At 45.8% G+C, this 21795-nt stretch overlaps 1 protein-coding gene across 3 annotated transcripts; it reads right to left on the reverse strand.

The window, feature by feature from the left end:
* Window positions 1-2591: 2591 nt before the first annotated feature.
* Window positions 2592-6537, reverse strand: LOC130882582 (peroxisomal succinyl-coenzyme A thioesterase). Of its 3 annotated transcripts, none has more exons than XM_057782824.1 (3): window positions 6050-6537; window positions 4802-5004; window positions 2592-3295 (listed from the first exon to the last, which is right to left on the reverse strand). In XM_057782824.1, exons 1-3 carry the CDS (start codon window positions 6504-6506, stop codon window positions 2690-2692), a joined length of 1266 nt encoding a protein of 421 aa, XP_057638807.1. In that variant the 5' UTR covers window positions 6507-6537; the 3' UTR covers window positions 2592-2689. The 3 variants fall into 3 exon arrangements, 1 of the variants encoding a protein (XP_057638807.1); XR_009057844.1 differs by having other exon boundaries at window positions 3197-3295; window positions 4589-5004; XR_009057845.1 differs by having other exon boundaries at window positions 3216-3295; window positions 4532-5004.
* Between the last annotated feature and the right edge of the window lie 15258 nt (window positions 6538-21795).

Consider the following 21795-nt stretch of genomic DNA (forward strand, 5'->3'; position numbering starts at 1 on the left):
CCTGCCATCACAAGCTCTGGCGAGGGTAGCCACGCCGATTTTAAACTGTCTTTTTTTATTTTAACTTGTAATCATAAAATTAGGAGAATTCCTGAATCCTCTCCTTTGTTCTATTGGCCGGCTCCGGGCTGCTGACTGTGTGGTCAAATTTGTTCTCGAAAGTTACTCAGTCTCCTGCTTGCCTCCCCACCACCCCCCCCCACCACCCCCCACCCCCCACCCCCACCACCACCCCCCACCACCACCCCCCACCCCCACCCCCCACCACCACCCCCCACCACCACCCCCGCAAGTGGGTTAGACTCCTGCGCCTGCACCTCAATCTCAGCGGAGACTTTTTCTACCCATTTAGCAAGCGACAAAAGTTGTATCTCTGCGTCTATCACGCTTACAGATTCTAAATATCTCTGCCTTTGTTTCTGTTCCACTTTAACTTCCTTCAGCTATCAACATATATATTTGAATACTGTTTCCTTATCCCATATATATAACTTATTATTTACAAATTTTTTACTCCCAATTTAATTTTCCCACTTCTCTATACTTCTTGAAATTCTCTTCTCTGTTTTCGAGCACTCATTACTCACATATCCGCCTATGGTGCAGTTTTTTTCTCCTGGGTTCCTCACATTTTCCTCCATATGTCTGGTCACTTCTCAGACTTTTTGGGGGGATTCACTGATTAGCCTATGTCCGGGTGCCATTATGTCGGGGTCCGGTGCCAGCTCGGCCCCTAAATTATTTCTCCGGACCAGAGGGGAGGTGTGGGATTAAAGACACAACTCACATGCCTTTCAGGAGAGAGATTCTCAGTGATCCCTCATGAAATCCTGAGTTCACATCCTGAAAATTCCTCTGCGTGCCGGGTGGTGGTGGCGCACGCCTTTAATCCCAGCACTCGGGAGGCAGAGGCAGGAGGATCTCTGTGAGTTCGAGACCAGCCTGGTCTACAAGAGTGAGTTCCAGGACAGGCTCCAAAACCACAGAGAAACCCTGTCTCGAAAAACCATTAAAAAAAAAAAAAAAAAAAAAAAAAAAAAAAAAAAGAAAGAAAATTCCTCTGCGTTTATTCTCCGAACAGCCTTATATACCAAAACATAAACTGAGGGGGAAATTCATTAGCATTGTTTCCTAGGTAACCAGGCTGTGGTCATGTCTACACATCTGCCTATGCCTGCTCTGTCAAGTGTATCTTCCTGCTCTGTGTGCCAGCTCTGTCATGTAAACCAAATTAACATCCCTATCCCAGTTGTCCTCCAAATGACAAAGAAGGAGCAGAACAACATTAGCATATCCTGACCCTTTGTTAGGGAGGTGACCACCTCTTGTGTGGTAGGTGCAAGCTATGGCCTGGAAGTCTGGCCGCCATTCAATGTAGAAATATGGCCCTACGGTGAGTAACTGTGATGTGGTAGGGACCATTTTCTTTGTTTTTATCCTGGAGAGGGTTATTGTGTTCCTAATACGGGGCTCAGTGTCTTTAGTATCAAACTCACGGATACTGTCTCTTCCAGTACATGTGTACAGTGCCACACAGCCCTGATGTTGAAGAAAGTCAGGAATAATCCCCTTGGAATGACAGAGTAATTTCCCCACATCTGATTTATAACCTCAGAGTGGGACAGAAAGACCACAACCAGTTATCTCTGGAGCAGAGTTTCCTTAACTGTCCCGCAGGCAGAGTCTCGTCTTCTCAAAGGATTCTTCTGATTTGTATAGTAAAAAGGCAATGCTCTGGCAAACAATCTACCCTGTTGCTTATAGCTGGAGCATCAGATGACTATTCTCTCACTGTGACAAACAAGTCACTGCCTTAGTTAGGGCTGCTCTGTGATGAAGCACCTGACCAAAGCAACCTGGGGAGGAGAGGGCTTACTCTGCTTACATGGCCATCATCGCAGGAAGTCAGGACAGGAAGTCAAACAGGGCAGGAACCTGGAGGCAGAAGCTGATGCAGGGGTCATGGAGGGGTGCTGCTTACTGGCTGGCTCAACCTGCTTTCTTATAGAACCCAGGACCACCAGCCCAGGGGTTGCACCACCCGCAATGGGCTGGGCCCTCCCCTCTGGGTACTAAGAAAATGCCCTACAGCTGGCATTCTCAATCTCCTTCCAGATGACTATAGCTTGTGTCAGGTTGACATGAAACTAGCCGGGGCAGTCACTGCCTTTAAAACTGAACTACGAGCCAAAGCATTAACTGAAGAGGGAGATGAATGCTGAGTGCGGCGATGCACGCCTCTAAGTCCAGCTCTCAGGAGGCAAAAGCTGGACAATCTCTGTGAGTTTGAGGCCAGCTTCCTCTACATAGCAAGTTCCAGGCCAGCCAGAGCCACATAAAGAGATCCTGTCTCAAAAAACAACAAACAAAACAAAAACAAAAAACAATACAATGAAGCAAAACAACCACCACCAAAATCCTAAACTTAGGAGAAAGCATACATTTTAATAAGGGGTTGCTTTTTTTAAAAACTTTATTCATTGAATCACATGCATCTGAATCTTTCACAAGCACATGTTACATTAGTAAAATACTGCATTGACTAAAAACTTATTCAGTAAAGTGACCTATAAACCATGAATGCCCCAAACATGAATTTAATGTTATCTAGCAGAAAACTGATCCCCAAGAAGTTACTGAACATCAAAGTGTGACTTGAACCTACCATGTCCACTAACGGACAAACACACTACAATCTAGAGGAAGCTCTGCTCTGGGTACTCTGTAGGTGTCTGCCAAAAAAGGCCAGAATCTGCTCCCATGTATCTATCTGGGCTCTGGAGTGAGCCCTGACCTCCCCTCCCCAGTGCACAGCTCTGTTCACTATTTTGTGCAGAGAAGCTGGGCACATGGGGAAGTAAGGAGGCTCAATGTAATGGCCAGCCCCAGGGTAGGAGATTACCTGCGGCCTCTCCTTTCCACGAGCCTGCAGCCGTTCCGAGGCTGTCTGAGCGTACAGCTCGCTCCTCCAGCAATGATCGTCCTGCCCAGCGATGAAGAGGATGGGCCCCTTGGCCTGCTCTATAGGGATCATACTGGGGTTCTCACAGCCGCCCACAGGATCGTTCCGGATATCCACAATGTCCAGAATGCCAGAGAAAGCCACCTTCACTCTCCTCAGGTCATGGCCCAATGGTGGTATCATGGTCTGCTGGTAGTGTATGTGTCTGTTCCCGCTGAATGCAGAGCCATTGATGGAAACTGTGGCTGAGACATTTTTCAAGAACGAAGCCATGGTGAGGCAAATATCAGCTCCCAGAGAAAGACCCAGAAGCCCAATGTCTGGGCCCTTTACCTAGGGAGAAAAAAAAAGATGTAAGAGTCAGAAATGTATCTAGTTAAGTGTGATAAAAACGTCTAGGATCTCAGCACTATAAAGTGGAGGCAGGAGGATCGGGAGTCCGAAGTCAGTCAGCTACATAGGGAGTTCAAGACCTGAGGGGATGGCTTGGAGGGTAAAGGTGCTTGCTGCCAAATCTGATGGCCCAAGTTCAAATCCTGGGACTCCAAGGTGGAAGAAGAAAACTGATTTTTCCAAGTGATCCTCATTCTACCTGTGTGCTGTGGAACATGCACACCCCCAAAATGTTACTGAAAAAAAAAACTTACCAAGCACCCTAAAATGCAACTAGAAAGGCTGGAGAGATGGCTCAGTGGTCAAGAGTACTGGTTGTTCTTCCAGAAGATTTTGGTCTGATTCCCAGCACCCATATGGCAGCTAACAACCGTCTGTGACTCCAGTTCCAGGGGAATCCATTGCCCTCTCCTGGCCTCTGTGATCACCACATGCATGTGATGACAGACACAAATGCAGGCAATACACCCACATACAAAAAATAAAAATAAAGTTTTTACTGCACCTGGAAAGCTGTTAGCTCCACTCTACATCAGCTCACAGGGAACCTCTTTTTCTTTTTAAAATACTATTCTTTTCTAAGAAAGAATTTTGTTGTATGTCTAGGCTGTTAAAGACTCAATCCTCCTGCCTCGGTCTCCTGAGTGCTAGGAATACAGTAGGTGCCACCATGAGGGCACAAGGGTCTTTCTAAATACTGAATATCTGTTGGACCCATGGCAGACAAGCCTACACAGTCACGTTGAAGAATTGGCTATAAATCCTGAGACAAGGGAGCCTGTCAAGACCTCATTCACAGTGAGCCTGAACCAAGCTTTTATTTGGCTGTGTATTGAGTCATGGATGAAGCGATGATGCTCTGGTCCAAGATTTGAATCTTTTGTCCAACTAATACTGGAAAATAATTAATTTCATGGACTTCAGAGTCCAACTAAAAGTTCATAACCTCTGAAAAAGGTGGGCAAGCTGGGACTAAATTTGAGAGGAAAATGAAAGGTTATAACAATGAGAAGCCTAATCTTCAGGACAAGAGGGATTTTACTATTATGAAATGAAATTTCCCATGATTCTTTTTTTTTTTTTTTTTTTTTTTGATTTTCAAGACAGGGTTTCTCCGTAGCTTTTGGTTCCTGTCCTGGAACTAGCTCTTGTAGACCAGACTGGACTCGAACTCACAGAGATCCGCCTGCCTCTGCCTCCCGAGTGCTGGGATTAAAGGCGTCCGCTACCCACCGCCTGGCTTCCCATGATTCTTATGAAGAATTCCACACCAGGAAGCTATGTGACGGAGAAAGGGGAAATGCTAGATGCTCAAAGTCAAGGAAGTCTCCCAAAGACACTTGGACCATGAACAAAGAACAGAGAGTCTTCGGCACCCCTGAAGCAGGCGACCACCTCTGCAGATATTCCCAGGGAGCCTGGCTAAGTAGAGGGCACGAGGAGAACCTTGGGGTGTTGGAGCATGTAGCACACTGCTTCCTCGAAGTAGTCCACTTCCACGATGGTGAAATCCTTAGGGAGATCTTCAAAGTCATAAAAAGCCAGAGCCAGTGTAGCAAATCCATGGCTAGCCATAAGGCTGGCTCGGTATTCCAACAGGCCCCCGCCAACACCGTAGACATCGATAATCCCTGGAAAGGGGCCTTCTCCTACAGAGGGGGAAACGGCAGGGCAAAATCACCACACAGTGCAGAGAATGTGCTTCTCTTTTAAAAAACCTTTCTAAATTGTTTTTAGTTGGTTTCTGGGATCCATTAAAACAGATCCCCGTGTCACTAGTACAACACACACAAGAGCTTAGGGTTAGAAAAATCTGAGTAGTTCCATGGATGACTTCATCCTCTTCCAGATTCCAAACTGTGGCCCAAGAACCACAAGATAGTTATGAGTGTGGCCCAACACAAAATCATAAATTTCCACGGAACACTGAAAGGTGTGGTTTGTGTGTATGTGTTTTGTTTGTAAATCAATTGCACAGTTCTAGAGGATTAATGCTATAAATAACACCATTCCAGAGGCTGATTCCGTGATAAGCTATTTGCACACTTGTACAAATCGGGTGTTGTTGGAGTGGAAAGTGGTAAGCCTCTGGGTAAAGAGTTTGTATTGGAAGGAAGACTGGCAAGGTTTAGACTGTCCACTCCTAGAGCTCTGTTGGAGGGCTGCAGAGAACCGGAAGTGGGGGCCTGAGAGATGGCACAGTGGTTGTGAGAACTTCCTGTGCGTGCAGAGTGCAGAGGACTGGAGTTCATTTCTCAGGGCCCAGGACTGGGGATCTGACGCCCTCTTCTGACCACCCGTGAACATAGCACACACAAAGCATACACACGAGTGTAATGTCCTGTGGCAGAGAGAGAGAGAGAGAGAGAGAGAGAGAGAGAGAGAGAGAGAGAGAGAGAGAGAGAGAGAGAGAGAGAGAGAGAGAGAACGTCTACTGACAGAAAAAAAAGGGCTGATTCTTGGAAGGAAGGCACTGAAGTTTGAAGTATGATCTGCTGTGGAGCTGGGCATGAAGAAGTGACTGCGTGGATCAAGGACAAGAGAGAAAGGCAATGTAGCAGTCTCCCTCCTTGTCTATTATTTTTCCTAACCATGCTACCTGGGGAGATCTGTAGGGTAGTGAACTGTACCAAATTCAGCCCCGCTGGAGACACAGGCCTGGCGCTCCCGCCCCTCTACACCGGACTCACCCACCTGGAGGCAGGAAGAGCGTGGCGCGCACACGGCCCTCGCGCACGGGCACGCGCCGCACCCCGGGAGCCATGAAGTGACGCTCGTGCACCGCCCGCGCCAGCAACCGCCCGCCGTCGGGCTCGTGGCCGTCCAGCACCTCCAGCTCCACCACGAAGGGCGTCTGCACGTCGCGCTTGATCAGGCGCCAGAAAGGCCGATCGGGCTCCATGGCCCAGAGCAGCCCCATGGGCTCGAGCCCCGCGAAGCTGCCGCCCAGCGCGGGCGCGCGCGCCAGGTCCAGCTCGCCGTGGGGGTCGGCGCGGTAGCGCGCGTGGGCTTGGAAGATCGCGCCTTTCTCGTCGCGCAGGGCGGCACGCAGCGTGACGGGCTGCTCGGGGGCCAGGCCGCGCACGGCGATGCTCAGCGGCTCGTCCCAGCAGCTGCGGCCCGCGGGCTCCAGGCTCAGCGTCGCCGCCATGGGGAGTTGGAGCTCGAGCAGAAGGCCTAGGGAAGCACCACACAGAGTCCGGAGCCAACTTGGTCGGTCTCTAGGACCCAGACAAGGGAGAGGCAGGAAAAAGGTCTGTCAGCAGTTTGGGTCACAGGGAGGCCAGAGGATTCTGCTTTTCCCCACTCCCACGTGGTGTTGTGAAAATGATTGGTGATGACACCAAGTGAATGAATCAAGACAAAGTCCGATCCTTCTGTGGATTCAGCAGCTTTCTAAAATATAAAACAAAACCAACAGCAAGAACTTTGTAATAAATTATAACTTCATACCATTTCAGTCTTCAGATAATGAGCTTGCAAAAATCCTCCGTGGATACTCCAGTCCCAGTAGAGAAAGTATTCAAACTGAGAAAGGCAGCGGTATCAGTTAGGGTTCTCTAAATGAGTAGAACTGAAAGGATGGATACACACAAGAGAGCCGACAGATGGACACACGGGGGATCTATTAGAGTGACTTGCGGGCTGTGTTCTAAGTAGTCCAGCAGTGACTTTCTCCCGTGGAAAGGATCAGTTGTCCCGTTCTGGTGCTGGAGTCTCAGGGAAGCTCTAGACAGCGGCCATTTCAGTCCACGGTAGAATCCCGAAGAAGTTGGTTCTAACTCCAGGGAAGGAGTGGCTCAGGGACAGAATAAATAAACTTGCCAGTGAGAGTGAGGACAAGCAGCCAAAAGCAAAAGCTCCCTGCTCCCATGTCCTTTAATGTGGGCTGCCACCAGAGGGTGTGGCCCAGATTTAGGGTGAGTCTTCTAACCCCAAAAGATCTGGATTTAGGATGTATCTCCCACGTCAAATATTCCAATCAAGAAAAATCCCTCACAGGTGTGCCCAGTTGCTTGGGGTTGATTCCAGATACAGTCACGTTGACAGCTAAGATTAACCCAACAGCTGCTTTCTCTCTTCTTGCCCCAGTGCCCAGATACAAGAACACACGAATGGCTCTGGTTCAGGAGGGAGAAGCCACTGAGGTGATTGCCTGGGCCCACCTTTGCTAAGGGATACTATTAAGAGTGACTTGGGAGATCTAGGGACCAAGCAGGTGTCAAGGGAGCCATAGGAAGTTCTCTGAGGTCAAGTTGGCTTCTTCCAAAGTCCAGTGACCTGATAAAATGGCGCAGCTTAATATCCAGATGGTTGGGGCTGGAGAGATGGCTCAGTGGTTAAGAGCTCTGCCTGCTCTTCCAAAGGTCCTGAGTTCAATTCCCAACAACCACGTGGTGGCTCACAACTGGCTGTAATGAGATTTGGTACCCTCTTCTGGCCTGGGAGGGATACATGCAGGCAGAACACTGTATACATAATAAATAAAAAAATTATGGTTGATGAGTGAATTGTGGAGCTATCTGACTTGGGTTTAGGACTCTTGTGGACATCTCACTAGATATCTAGTAAGATTTTCGAATTGAAACATCCTGAAGCAAAAGTGCAAAGGTAAGTCCCTGGCAACGTCCTGCCCAGGTGGAAAATGTACTGGGAGTGAAACAAATGTCTGCCTAGGTAACATCAGTGAAGCGTTAGAGGGAAATGATGGGAACCATTGTTTCTCACAAGTCTCTGTGCTCGGCATTCACAGACCAAACTAAGTGTAGAAATGATTCTGCATTGAGAGCCCATCAAGCTGAACTGAATTGTTTCTTGAGAAACCGGAGAGATAGCCACCAGAGTCCCTAAATGCAGGTGGCATTCCAATAAAATCATGTGCTTTCTCCATACCTGGTTAATCCTATTATCTTCAAGTAAGTAATCTAAAGTTAACCATTCCAGTACTTTTTCTTCTGTCTCCCTGACTCTACCTAAGAAAATACCTGTAAAATAACAAATCCTGTTCTCATTCTTTAGTTTTGCTTTTCCTAGACTACCTATAAAAACCCACCTCTTCTACCCAGCTGAAGGAAGGAACACAGTAAAGAATGAAGGGTGCCCTGGTTCTAGAGAGTAAAGTCTTTCAATTGATGTAAGTTGTTCTGTGGCATAAAGGCTACTATCGGAGTGATTCTGATTGCTCTTATAAACGCACAATGTTATGCTACCCTTCACGTGTTTATGGGGGGGCATATGTGTGAGTGTCCATACATGTGCCCACTTGTGTGTGCAGAGGCCAGAGGTTGGTGTCACTATTTCTTAGTGTTCCACTTTACCGTGACAGGTTTCCTCACTGAACCTGGGGTCTGGCCAGCTTCCTCTGGGATCGCCTGCTTTTGCCTCTGGAGTTCTGGGATTACAGGTGGGCTGACAGCTCACTGGGCCCTCCATGAGTGCTAGGCATCCGAGTTCCAGCCCTCATGCTCTCACTGCAGGGTACGATCCTGCCCTGTCAGCCATTTTTTAAATCAAGACCGTTAACTTTTCTGTGACTCTGAGATAACTCTATGGTATTCAGATTTTCTGATAAGCCAATGGAGAGTAAAGAGGAGCGGCTAGAGAAGGGCCCAGGCTTCATAACTCTGTAGCATGAACACAGGAGAGCTCAGCACGGCTCCTTTTTAGAAGCCAGTGGATTACACTTCAATAAATGCTTTTCTCTCAAAGAGACTCACCGTCAGTTCTCTGTCAATGGTAATCCCGGGTGTGGATCTTTGTCCTGCAGTGTGGAAGATCTTAGCATTGTGGGACGTCTGATCAGAGTCAGAGAGATCTCTATCATGCATGCAAGATTTGCGAGGCTGAAAAATATTGTCAAAATAAAGAGGTGACAAGAACAGGAAAACACAATACTCTCTAAGAGTGATGGCTGCACCCTAGAGGACACTTAAACTGGTAGGATTAGTGTGATCCTTCCTCCTCTGTACCCTCAAAGACAGCTCTTAAAAAGATGGGGGTTTCTAGATCCAAGCCACCGGACATACAGTGGGGGTACATTTAGTATTTGAGTCTTTTCCTCTGAGGCTCCGCTAATCTCAACAGTGAGAATAAGACCACTACCACAATTTTGTCAAATTTGAAGCAAGCTTGATTTTATTTATTTATTTTTTTTTTACTGCGTTGCACCTAAGAGCTGGCCAGTGATTGCCTCCTAAGTCGGGTTAAAGAGAACAGCCCTGAATCCATTTCTTGGGCCTTTTTTAAGGAGTAAAATCACAAGTAGTTTTACAGAAGAGAGACAATGAGACAATCAGAAAATACAGAAAAATCTTTTTAAAAATATGTGGTCACCACGTGGTTAGGGAGGGTAATCAAAATCAAGTCAAGGTCATGGGATGGTCAAGGCCAGGTTCCAGGAAAGAGGGCAACTCAACTCTTGCAGTAAATAGAAACATCTTTAATACACCATAATAGCTCCTGCCTTCAAAATGGAGTCAGGCAGGTCCTCAGCTCCTCATAAAAAAGGAGTCAGGCAGGTCCTCAGCTCATCATCAAAATGGAGTCAGGCAGGTCCTTAGCTCCTCATCCTCATTTTTGTTGCTTCTTTTCTTTTTTTTAGTTTTGGTTTTTCTACAGTGAAACAGTGTTTCTCTGTGTAGTTCTGTGTAGTACTGGATGTCCAGGAACTCAACCTGTAGACCAGGCTGGCCTTGAACTCACAGAGGACTGCCTGCTTCTGCCTCCTGAGTAGCTACTGGGATTAAAGGTGTGCGCCATCACAGTCAGGTTTCATGTTTTTTTTTTTTCTCTTTTCTTTGTGGTGTTGGAGCTTGAACCTATGGCCCCAAGCATGCTAGGCAAGGCTCTACCACCGAGTTATCCAACCCTCAGACTTATTCTTTAAGGGAGATACACGAATCAGGTTTGCTTGCCTATGACAAACCACCTGAGCTACACAGTTTATTAATATAGCCAAGTAGTTATGGCGCACACCTTTAATCCCAGCACTTGGGAGGCAGAGGCAGGCAGATTTCTGTGAGTTCGAGGCCAGCCTGGTCTACAGAACTAGTTCCAGGACAGGCTCCAAAGCTACACAGAGAAACCCTGTCTCGAAAAACCAAACATCAAAATAAAAAATACAATACAAAATCAAATACAATAGCAAGGTTGCTTCTGTGAAGGACAATTAATCAAAATAGGAGTTTAAAAAAACAAAAACAAACAAACAAACAAAACCCACTGGCAGTCTGGGTACAAAAGTCATTATCCTAACGGGACCCCTCTGACTCTCTTTCCAGAACCTTGATCTTTTTATATTTTTGGTTGTGAGCCTAGCCTTTAACGGCTGAGCCATCTCTCCAGCCCCAGAACCTTGATCTTTAAGTCACCTAGTTGAGAGCTTGCCAAGACCTTTGTCCCTGTTTCGGCCGTTACACAGGTTAAGAGAGTAAATGTTACACAGACCATTGATTACTTATGCAATTTTATTGGATAGCCAATAAACATTGCTACACAGCCTGACCACGAATCTGTATTATAATCAGAACAAAGCAGTGACATAAAAATGTTCTATTCGCTGGATTATCTATCTTGTCTATGTGTCTCTGTGTCTACAAAATCCTATAATCTCGGGTCATAAAAATACTCATATTCATCAAGCCCAGGAACAGAGCGTCTAATCTGTAATATCACGTGCAAGGGCTTGGAGTGTGGATCACCAGCAGAACCCAAGCTAGCAAGTACAAAGCTCTGGGTTCTGTCCCGGGGACTACAAATTAGGAATGAACATAATGAATGTCTTTGAAACTATTGATGGAGCAGCCTGATTCCATCGTAGGGTAAAAAGACACTTTATTAAAAGGCCAAAATATGCTGCTTCTGTTTGCTACAAAATTCAAGTTTGAGGCACTGGCACTCTACCCTGAGGAGATAAGGAGTTCTGACCAGGAACCTTGACACATTCTGACAAGATGATCTGTCGAATAATCAAATCGGCTATGCGCTTCTGTAAAATTTGCTTGCAAAATCTTTATGTTACAAAATCCGCAGTTTATTCTTGTTCCCTATAAAAGGAGGCCTGTACTCTCAAATCCCACTTCAGAGAGTCAGTCCTATGCACAGTAAATAAAACTTGCTTAATTGGTTTTGATTTGGGTGGTAGTTCCTGTTCTCTCTCAGTAGGATCAGCACTATACCACACCCAAGTTCTGCAAGACCCTCTGCTCTCGACTTCAGACTGGTCCCTGTTTCCTGCCTTTCTCCTGAACTGCTTCGTTAAAATAGGATAACTGCATATTCCCTGTGATTTCTGAGTATTTAATATTTTCCTTAAAAGCTGAAATGGTGTGGAACACTTGAAGGTAAAATTCAAAGAGCCCATCCGCACCCTCACATAGTTCTAGGGATACACAGGGCTTTGTGAGTTCCTCGACAGCTGCCTGTCCCTTGCCATGATCCACGTCTTGATATTCAACATGTCCGCTCCCGCTACCCATGATACCCTAATGCAACTTCTCCCCTTTCTCTTGCAGTAGTGAAAAGGAATGCTGGGAGAAACGTCACACAGTAGCAAGTGTCTGCATGAGTAAAAGTCTGAGAGATTCTACAAAGAGTAATGTTTGCTTTGGCAACCAAGCAGGATTGAAATGTGGATTCATGTATAAATACATTCCACAACAAGATCAGGTTCTTAGGGGAAATGGGGAGATAAATTATATGAGATAATTTGAAACAATTATTCTTACCCATACAGACTAATAGCAAAAGGAGGGTCATGCGTCAAGGAGAGTCAAAGGAAAGTTGCTAGACAGGTATTCTTAACAAGTTATTATTGTTGGTCATAGTAGTGTTTATTCTGGAATTATTCCATCTGCGTTTACAGAGGCCTCAAAGTTCTATCCAACTCTTAGGCTAGTATCAGGCTGTTGTGTGTGAGAGTCCTTTCTTTGTGACCCCCAATTCTGTATAAACATACATTTTGGGGGCTGGAGAGATGGCTCAGAGGTTAAGAGCATTGCCTGCTCTTCCAAAGGTCCTGAGTTCAGTTCCCAGCAACCACATGGTGGCTCACAACCATCTGTAACGGGGTCTGATGCCCTCCACTGGCATGTAGGCATACACACAGACAGAATATTGTATACATAATAAATAAATAAATATTTAAAAAAAACATACATTTTGTTTTGCTAGAATTAACAAAAGCAACTCTACCTGGGTTCTGAGCATTTCTACACTCCCCTGTTGATTGAGGTCTTTCTATGAAAACACCAGCGACCAACTATGTGGTTGTTTGTCAGGGTTTGACTGCCTCTCGTGGGCAGGATGGACCTCTCTGGTTCACTCTGTTCTCAGGTCAGGTGAGGTGACCGGTGACTGACGGTAAATGTAAAAACCTATACAGCTTCATTAGGAGCAAAAATCTTTAGGGATGGTTCTGCAGCCAAATTGATCTGGATTGATTTGCAAGCAGTGGTCAATTGAAAATAGCTTCTTTTTTCTCTTTTTGAGACAGGGTTTCTTTGTGTAGCTCTGACTGCCCTGTAACTTGCACTGCCTCCCGAGTGCTTGAATTAAAGGCATGCACCACCACCATCCAGTTGATCTGGATCTCTTTGTAAATTCAACTTTGTCTGTTCTTTAGGTAAATGCATGGTGGTTTGAATGAGGTCTTCCCCCCAGGCTTCTATGTATTTGCACTCTTGTTCCCTGTTGGTGGCACTGTTTGGGGGAGGTCTGGTGTGTGTAAACCTTGCTGGAAGAATTATGTCACTGCGTGGTCCTTGAGGTTTCAAACCTTGTACCACTCCTAGGGTCTTTCTGCTTCATGCCCGTGGTTCAAGATGTGAGGTCTCAGCATTCAGTTCCTGCCTCTTGCTGCCACAATGGACCCTTCCTCTTCTGGCACTATAAGCCCACACAACCCATTCCTTCTGTAAGACGCCTTGATCATGCCATTTTTGTTCAGCAACAGAAAGTAACTGCTACAACTTCTAACGCTGGACCAGTGTTATTTCCTGTGTTCACAGGCTTTTAATAGACGCGAACAAAGCCAAGAAGAGCACACCAAATCTGCCTCGCGTCACACATTTTACTTGAGAACTCAGTGTGAAGGCTACAAACTGAGTAAAACTACCAGGAATAGGGTGAGTTCGGTTGTGAACACTCGGGCTGTGCTCTTATCTACACAGTTGACAGTTTCCCAGACTCAGTATGGGCTGTCCTCGACAGCACAACGTCCCCTTATCTCCCAAGAACTGAAATGGAGGCTGTTTAACTCCTGCTGTCCCATCATTGCTTGTGAATGTGCTATGGAGAGATGGCAACAGCAAGTGCATCTGGGGTGTTCTCAGTGCTGCCCACTAGATGGCAGAGTAAAGGATTCCGTGGGTCAGTGGAGTTACCTGCAGCAGCTAGTGACCGACTCGTGAACAAAGGATAACAATATAGGCAGAAAAGAGTAAGAGCGATGTGGGTCATGTGATACCAGCTCCTCATCCCATTGGTGATTTAATTGTGTCTGTTTATGGCATCAAAGAGCTCCTCCTCCTCCTCCTCCTCCTCGTCCTCTTCTTCTTCTTCATCATCATTTTTCCTCCTCTCTGTATAGCCCTGGCTGTCCTGGAACTCCCTATGTAATCCAGGCTGACCTCAAACTCAAAGAGACCGTCCTGCCTTTGCCTACGGAGTGGTGAGATTAAAGGCGTGCGTCACCAGCACAGGCCTCCAGGTCGTTTCTTAACCTACAGCTGTGAGACTTTTCCTTCAAGCTCTGCTCCCGGTTTCTAACTCTGGTTTATGATGCTTTAGGAAGGAGCAATCCCTTCTGTTAGCTCTTGTCAGAGAAGAAAAGATTGGAGGAACCCAGGATAATTTGGGAGGGATTAGCCTACAGGTGGGCAATTAAAACCCTCAGAGTGGATAGAAACAGTACTGGAACAAGACGGCTCAGGAAATGTGCCAAACCTGATGACCTGAGTCCCATCCCTGAAACCCGTGTGGTAGAGAGACCCAACCCGCACAAGTTGTCTGACCTTCACGGGCATGCACTGTAGTACAAATTCTAATTGGTTTTAATAATAAAAACCCAGAGTCAGATATTTGGGGTAAAAGCTGAAAGATCAGAGAAGCAGAGCAGCAGCCCCTGGTTCTTACCTCTATGAAATCTTCAGACCAAATGGGTGATTCTCTCTCTGCAAGTCCTCAGACTGAACGCTGTCTCTATGAAACCTCAGACTGAATCCTGAGTTCCTGTCTCTTTCTGCCTTATGTTCCTCTCTCTGCCCAGCCATATCACTTCCTGTCTCCACTTGCCTAGCGCTGGGATTAAAGATGTGAGCCCCCACTGCTTGGCTCTGTTTCTCTTTTAGACCGGATCAATTTTGTGTAGCCCAGGGTGGCCTTGAACTCACAGAGCGCTAGGATTAAAGGTGTGTGCCACTATCACCCAGACGGTTAACTAGTGTGACTAGCTCCACACTCTGATCTTCAGGCAAGCTTTATTTGTTAAATCTCAAACAAAATATCACCGCAATGCACCATGACATGGAACAGTTCCTTTAGAATGGAACTGTGTCATTTTATATTGCAAATAACTTGTGAGGACTTTTGAAGTTGGAGCAACTGGATTGGGTCGTGAGACAGCCCTGAGTGTACAGGGGGCCAAACGTTATGGTTTAATGCAAATGATCCTCTATAGGCTCCTGTGTTTGAAAACTTGGTACCCAGCTGTTGGAAGAGGGGGTTGTAGAATCGCTGGGAAGAGGAGCCTGCCTAAAAGAAGTAGACCACTGGGGTGGAGTGGGTAGGGTCATGGCCCACCTCCTTCCAGCCTAAGTTGTCCGTGTCCTGATGCATGAGGTGTGAGCAAGCTGCACTGTGGGTTCTGCTGCTGTGTTTGCTGCACACTTGTAGAAAGTGCACTGGGAGACTGCACCCTCCCACCCCGCAGTCCCAAATAAATCCCTTTTAAAGTTGTTTCTGCAACTTTGGTCACAGCAATGAAGAGGAGAACTAAGATAACTGTCATCCACTGTCACACTCCTGAGCCCAATGAGACTTGTGGGGGCCACAATCTCTTGGTCACATTTGGGCTTTTTTTTCACATAAAAAAATAAATAAAACGTATCTTGTACTCTTTGTGCCCTTAATTTTTTTTAAAGATTTATTTATTTATTATCTATACAGGGTTCTCTCTGCATATATTCCTACAGACCAGAAGAGGGCACCAGATCTCATTACAGATGGCTGTGAATGGTTGCTGGGAATTGAACTCAGGACCTCTAGAAGAACAGCCAGTGCTCTCAACCACTAAGACATCTCTCCAGCCGCCCCCCCCTTAATGTTTTAATCTTCTAATTTCTTGTTAAGTTCTGACTTAATGAATCAAGAGCCATTCTAGTTACTGCCCTGGTTCCCTAGAAACCTTAAAACATTACCCAAATGTCATTATTGGTCACCAAGTTCTCCTCTAAAGTTAACCTGTGCTTCCTCAGAGGAAGAGAGGTGTGTCAAACACAAACCTTAAACAGGCACGCTCTACGGACCTGCTTCTTTTTCTTAGTTCTACCATTGAACTCAAGATCCTCAAGAGTGTTGTGTTTAAGTGTATTATGAAATACTGTAACATCATGGAACTTAGACTTCTGTATCAACTCACGGTGTCTTTGCTAATATGAAATATAGTGATAAATATTTGCTAGAGATACCTATGGCCACAAGCAAAGCTGCAGGTGTTTGGATCCCTAAACCTATGTCATGCTAGCCAGACTGCAATTCCAGCCTAGGAAGGCGGAGACGAGGGATCCCAGGAACAAGTTGCCTGGGGAGAGCCCTACTGATGAACACTGGGTTTGATTGAGAGGGCATGCCTCAAAGAATAAGGTAGAAGACCAATAAAAGATTCCTGGCACTGTCCTTAGACTTTCATAGACACGGCCGGGCGGTGGTGGCACACGCCTTTAATACCAGCACTTGGGAGGCAGAGGCAGGTGAACCTCTGTGAGTTCGAGGGCAGCCTGGTCTACAGAGCGAGTTCCAGGAGAGCGAGGACTACACAGTGAAACTCTGACTTGAAAAACAAAAACAAAACAACAACAAAAAGAATATCCCAAGGTGCACAAGGTAGACAGCACTCTGCTGGACAAACAATGCCGAAACAGATGGACACTGGATGCCTGTGCCCTGCTCTTCCTCGGCCCTGGCTGGAGTGTGTGTGACTGTCTCTTGGCTTTCTTTACTGTGTCGCCATTTACAGACGGACTTTAAACACTTTTTCTTTCGCCAACATTGTGAATTTCAAATCATGATATTGGACGTGCTGTCTTGGGATTTGAGTGTTTCCTCCAACGCTGCTTTGGAGACTCCTTCTTCCTAGAGCTTCCTCAGACTGCTGGAAATCCACCTCCCTTTGTTCCACTCCATTGCTGGTGGAAGCTTGGGCCGCTTCTGGTATCTTCATCTCCCTTAGATTAGGTTAGAAGTCTGATCATTTCCTGGACTACTCTGCCGTCCTCTGGCAGTGCCTTTCTCCCAGGCCTGACAACAAATGGGACAGTTGGGTCTCTGCGTCTTTGTCACTCTCAATGTTCTGATGTACTTTGAAGTTTTATCACATAATTCCTTGATCACTAAAGAGGCTAAATGAGTACTGCCCCCTCCACTGGTCACTAGCTCTTCGTATATGAATACCAGAAATCTCATACGATTTCCTAGTGGGAGTGTCTCCTACCGTAACTGCTTATCAACACAAACCTAAACAGACGGTGAGAATGGGGAGAAAAGGTGTCAACTGAGAAACATATGTGTGTTTTATTCTGTATGTTTGGATTGGGGGGCAGGCAGGTACCACAGCACCGTGCAGAGGTCAGAGGGCTCAAGGGATCGGACATCTCGACTTGGACAGCAGGCATCTTTACCAGCTGATCCGTCCAGCTGGTACTGTGGGTGTGGAAGGTGGAACCTGTGTGGAGGGCATCAGGGCCTCTAAGATGTTTTCAAGATTTGTCTAAGGATAAAATTATTTCTGAGTACAAACTTTAGAACAGTGAGCAACTGCACACGACACTCCGGGAACGACGTCACCGCAGGGGATTTTCGGCACTGTCTGTCCGTCTTACAGGGTTGTCACAGCCTGTCCACTTCAGATCCTTCCTCCTCTTCATCCTCAATCCTGACTTGCCCAGAAGATGGAGGCTTCTAGAAATTTGCATAGTCATGTCCTTGTGTCTAAACTACCTGAAATTCATGACGATATTTTTGTTCCAGGCCTGTAGACTAGAGCATCCGGTGTCTTCCCAGGAATCTGATGTTGGATATAAAATCGCAGTTCTATGTCTCTCCCTTTACACAGCCTCATCCCTTGTCCTTAGAGGAGGACACTGCCATTCAGAGAGGTCAGCATAAACGGAAGGTGTGACTTTCCACACAGCCACTGTCTGCCTGGGTGCGAAGACATCATCCTGCGAATCCTGCTGTTGGCTCACTTCCCAGAGCTTTGTGCAAAAGTTACCCAGTTGAGAGCCTGCCATGAACTTTACCCTACTTCTACTCACCCTGACCCTTGGTGAGAGTAACTCTGTCAGGTGCTGAGCTGGTGACTTTTTTCACTGATAGGAGGTTAGGAAATCACGAGGACGTCTGGCCAGGTGCTGGGGTTAAGCATCTGTTTATATGAACGGAGTGGACCATTGGCTTACTCTAGTTCTGGGCTCACTACCAACACCCCCTCTCCCAGCAAACATTCTGCTCTAAGCATTCAGAAACTCCTATAAACATTAGTTTGCATTTGTGTGGACATGACTTTGGGTAAACACCAAGGAGGTGCTTGCTGATCTGGCGGTGGCAGTGATAAGCCCACTTCTGAAAAGGTTGTGCCCATCTGCATTCCCACCAGCAAGGACAGTTTATATGGTTCATGGCTGTTGGTATTTGTTGTCTGTGTTTTACATTTCCGCTATTCTCATAGCTACATAGCCCGTTTTAATTTGTAAATCGTTGATCGTATGATGCTCAGCATTTTTTCATGTGCTCATCTGCCATCTCTATGACTTTATTTGTGAGGCATCTGCCTACACCTGTACCCAATTTCTAATCAGACTTTCTTTTTGGTTGAGTTTTAAGAGTTAATTATCTGTTATAGATTATGTCTTTAATTGCATACTTATCTTGCTGTTGTTTTCAGCCTGTGGCTGCTCTCCCTCTCTCCATCTCTTCCTTCCTTTCCTTTCCCTTCTCTCCCTTCTCTTTTAAATTTTTTGCTACTGACCAGGTGTGTTTTCACAGGCGCCTTTAATCCCAGCATTTGGAGGTAGAGGCAAGCAGATCTCTGTGAGTTCAAGGCCAGTCTGGTCTACATAGTAAGTTCCAGAATAGGCAGGACTATGAAGTGAGACTCTGCCTCTTAAGAATTTTGTTACTTTTCGGTAAACATTAACCAGTGAAATTAAACAAATCATTGTAAAACATTTGAGGCTTTGAAGAACAATAATATGATTGACATGTGGTGTTAGGGTATGGTACCCATCTCTGAACGATGTACTCCATTCTCATCACACTCAGAAGTAAGAACCATCTTCAAATGTGTACTCATTTGGGGCTTTCAATTTGGGGGTGGCTGGGGGGATGGAATGGCTGGAGGGATGGGGTACCTAGAGAGATGGGGCAGCTGGGTGGCTGGAGGGATAGGGTGGCTGCGGGGAAGGGGTGCCTGCGGGGAGGGGGGAAGGGGTGGCTGTGGGGTGGGGTGGTTGGGGGATGGGGTACCTGGAGGGATGGTTAAGAGCACATGCTGCTCTGGAGTTGAGTATTCAGAGTCACCCGTTAGATGGCTGACAATCACCTGTAAGCCCATCTCCATGGGACAGATCTGATGCCCTCTCCTTGCCTCCACAAGCACACACACACACAACACACACACACACACACAACACACACACCTCATGCAAAAAATTTTAAAATAAATTCCTAACCCCTTATTTTCTTTATAGTTTTATTGTGCCTGACCCCTGACTTTTGTTTTTATTGTTGTTTTGTTTTGCCAACGGTTAAAACTTACAGAGAGAAGACTCCCTCTTAACCAGCTCACATTTACAGGAATTTGAATTTTATGAATATGTCTAATTTAAGAAAATAATAGCAGCAAGGGGCTGGAGAGATGACTCCACAGCTAAGGGCACTTGTTGTTCTTGCAGAAGACCTGGGTTTGGTTCCCAAAATCCACATGATGGCTCACAGCCATCTATAACTCCAGCCCCAGGGGATCCAACATCCTCTTCTGACCCACCAAGGGCAACAGGTACACAAATGGTGCACATACGTACGTACAAAACACTCATGCACACAAAAGTAAATAAATCTTAAAAAAATAAAAGGTACTATTTCTATATGATATGATCTATACAGCACAATTCATTTCTCTGTACAATTCAGTATTTGGGAGATAGCCCTGAAGCTCCTCGCGACCAATATTAGCTAGCTTTCAGCATCTTTTATTGCTCAGGAGGAAACCCTGCCCACTACTAGTCAGTTCCCATTCACCCAAAATTCTCTCTGTATCCAGACGCAGAAAACCATGTATTTGCTTTCTCTCTAATCTCATTTTGATCTGTATATTTATTATAAAGACAATAGTATAATATGTAATTTTTTGTATCTGGTTTCTCTGACTCACATAGGTGCTGGGGATCTAAGACATTATCATTCCCAGCCCCTGGATATGCAACTACTCTTTTTGTGGTATTAAGGGGAAGACAGGGTCTCACTGTTTGTGTAGCTATGACTGACCTGGAATGTATTATGCATTTGGGTTGACCTATTTTTTTAGCTATTATGAATATTTGTTTCTAAGCTTTTGTATGTCCATATGCTCTCGATTCTCTTGCGTTTATATTAGGACTGGAATAGCTGAATCGTGTAACAAAGCTATAGTTAACCTTGGAGAACGACACTAGATCCCATCGACAGCATGTGCGGGTTCTTTGTCTTTTCATTGTTTCTCTGTAAGAATTCTATTCTTCTTTTAATCCTTTTATTTTTATGGGGGCTAGGGTAATGACTCAGTGGCTAAAAGCATGGGCTCCTCTTCCAGATGATCTGGGTTCACTTTCCAGCACGGACAAACATCTGTAACTCCAGTTCCATTGGACCCAATGCCCTCCCCGAGCTGCTTTTGGTCACTTTTATCACAGCAATAGACGCCAAAGGACACACCTTCCTACATTTCTCATCTCCAGCTAATTGCCATCAGGTCATACTTCTTTCCCAAGAATGCTTCTAAGCTATGCACTTTCCATCACTCTGAGTGGCAAAACACACAGGATTCAATACTGTGGTGTGGGAGGTTCTTCTGTCTATATGTTGCTTTTATTGGTTAATGAATAAAGAACTGCTTTGGACCTATAGCAGGGCAGAACTTAGATAGGTGGGGAAGATGGAACTGAATGCTGGGAGGAAGAAGGTAGAGTCAGAGAGAAGCCATGGATCCACTGCCTGAGACAGAAGCTAGAAACTTTAGCTGGTAAGCCACAGCCACAGCCATGTGATATACAGAATAAAATAGATGGGTTAGTTTTCGATATGAGTTTAGCCAGAAATACACTTAAGCTATTGGCCAAACAGTATTGCAAATACTATGGATTTTTGAGCAGTTATTTCATGGCTGGGCAGCCAGGACGAACAAACGACTCTTCTCCCAACAATACTGTTTGAGACTATGTGTCTGAAGGCTTCACTTTTATTAATTAAGTTTATGCACTTGTCTCCTGACAACCTGTCTTGTCTTATAAGGGCAGGACTCAACCATGAACCTAGCACTGGGTAAAGAAATCATTCTTCCCTTCCTAACAAGACCAATAGCTGACTAGTGGTTTGTTGTGGCCTAAATGTGTGGGGACAAGAGCCCTTGCTCACACATTCTCTTCCCTGCCTCAGACAGTCTGAAGGCTGACACAACATGAGATCCTAGGCTCTCCGTTTCCTTTCCCAGCTGCTCTTTGGCTTCCTGGACTGAATGCTCATCATCCCCAAGTGTTGTCACGGCACAGAGCTCCTCATACGAAGGGGATTCTTTTCCTATTGTTTGCCTTGTAAAATCGAAGTTTGTTGCAGGCTATTCAATCACACAGTGAACCCCAAGATCGACTGCATTATTTACTGGAAAAACCTGCTTCTAGTTGTGGTGTGGCTCAGCCCTAGCACACACTTTTAACCAAGAGCTTTCTGCTTGAATACTGTAAACATTAGGATTAAATAAAATCAACAATAGGTCAAGAGGCAGAGCAAGGAGCAAGTTGACAGGAAAAAAAACATACAGTGCAGGAGGAAGTCAGGAGAATGAGAGAGAGAGAGAGAGAGAGAGAGAGAGAGAGAGAGAGAGAGAGAGAGAGAGTAGAAGGGAAGGACATCTGGTTTGAGGAATTTTGTTTGAGATGGCATAGGAGAAAGGCCTATCTGGGACAATTCCA

The sequence above is a fragment of the Chionomys nivalis genome, chromosome 10 (genome assembly GCF_950005125.1).
Source record: "Chionomys nivalis chromosome 10, mChiNiv1.1, whole genome shotgun sequence".
Classification (NCBI taxonomy): Eukaryota; Metazoa; Chordata; class Mammalia; order Rodentia; family Cricetidae; genus Chionomys; species Chionomys nivalis.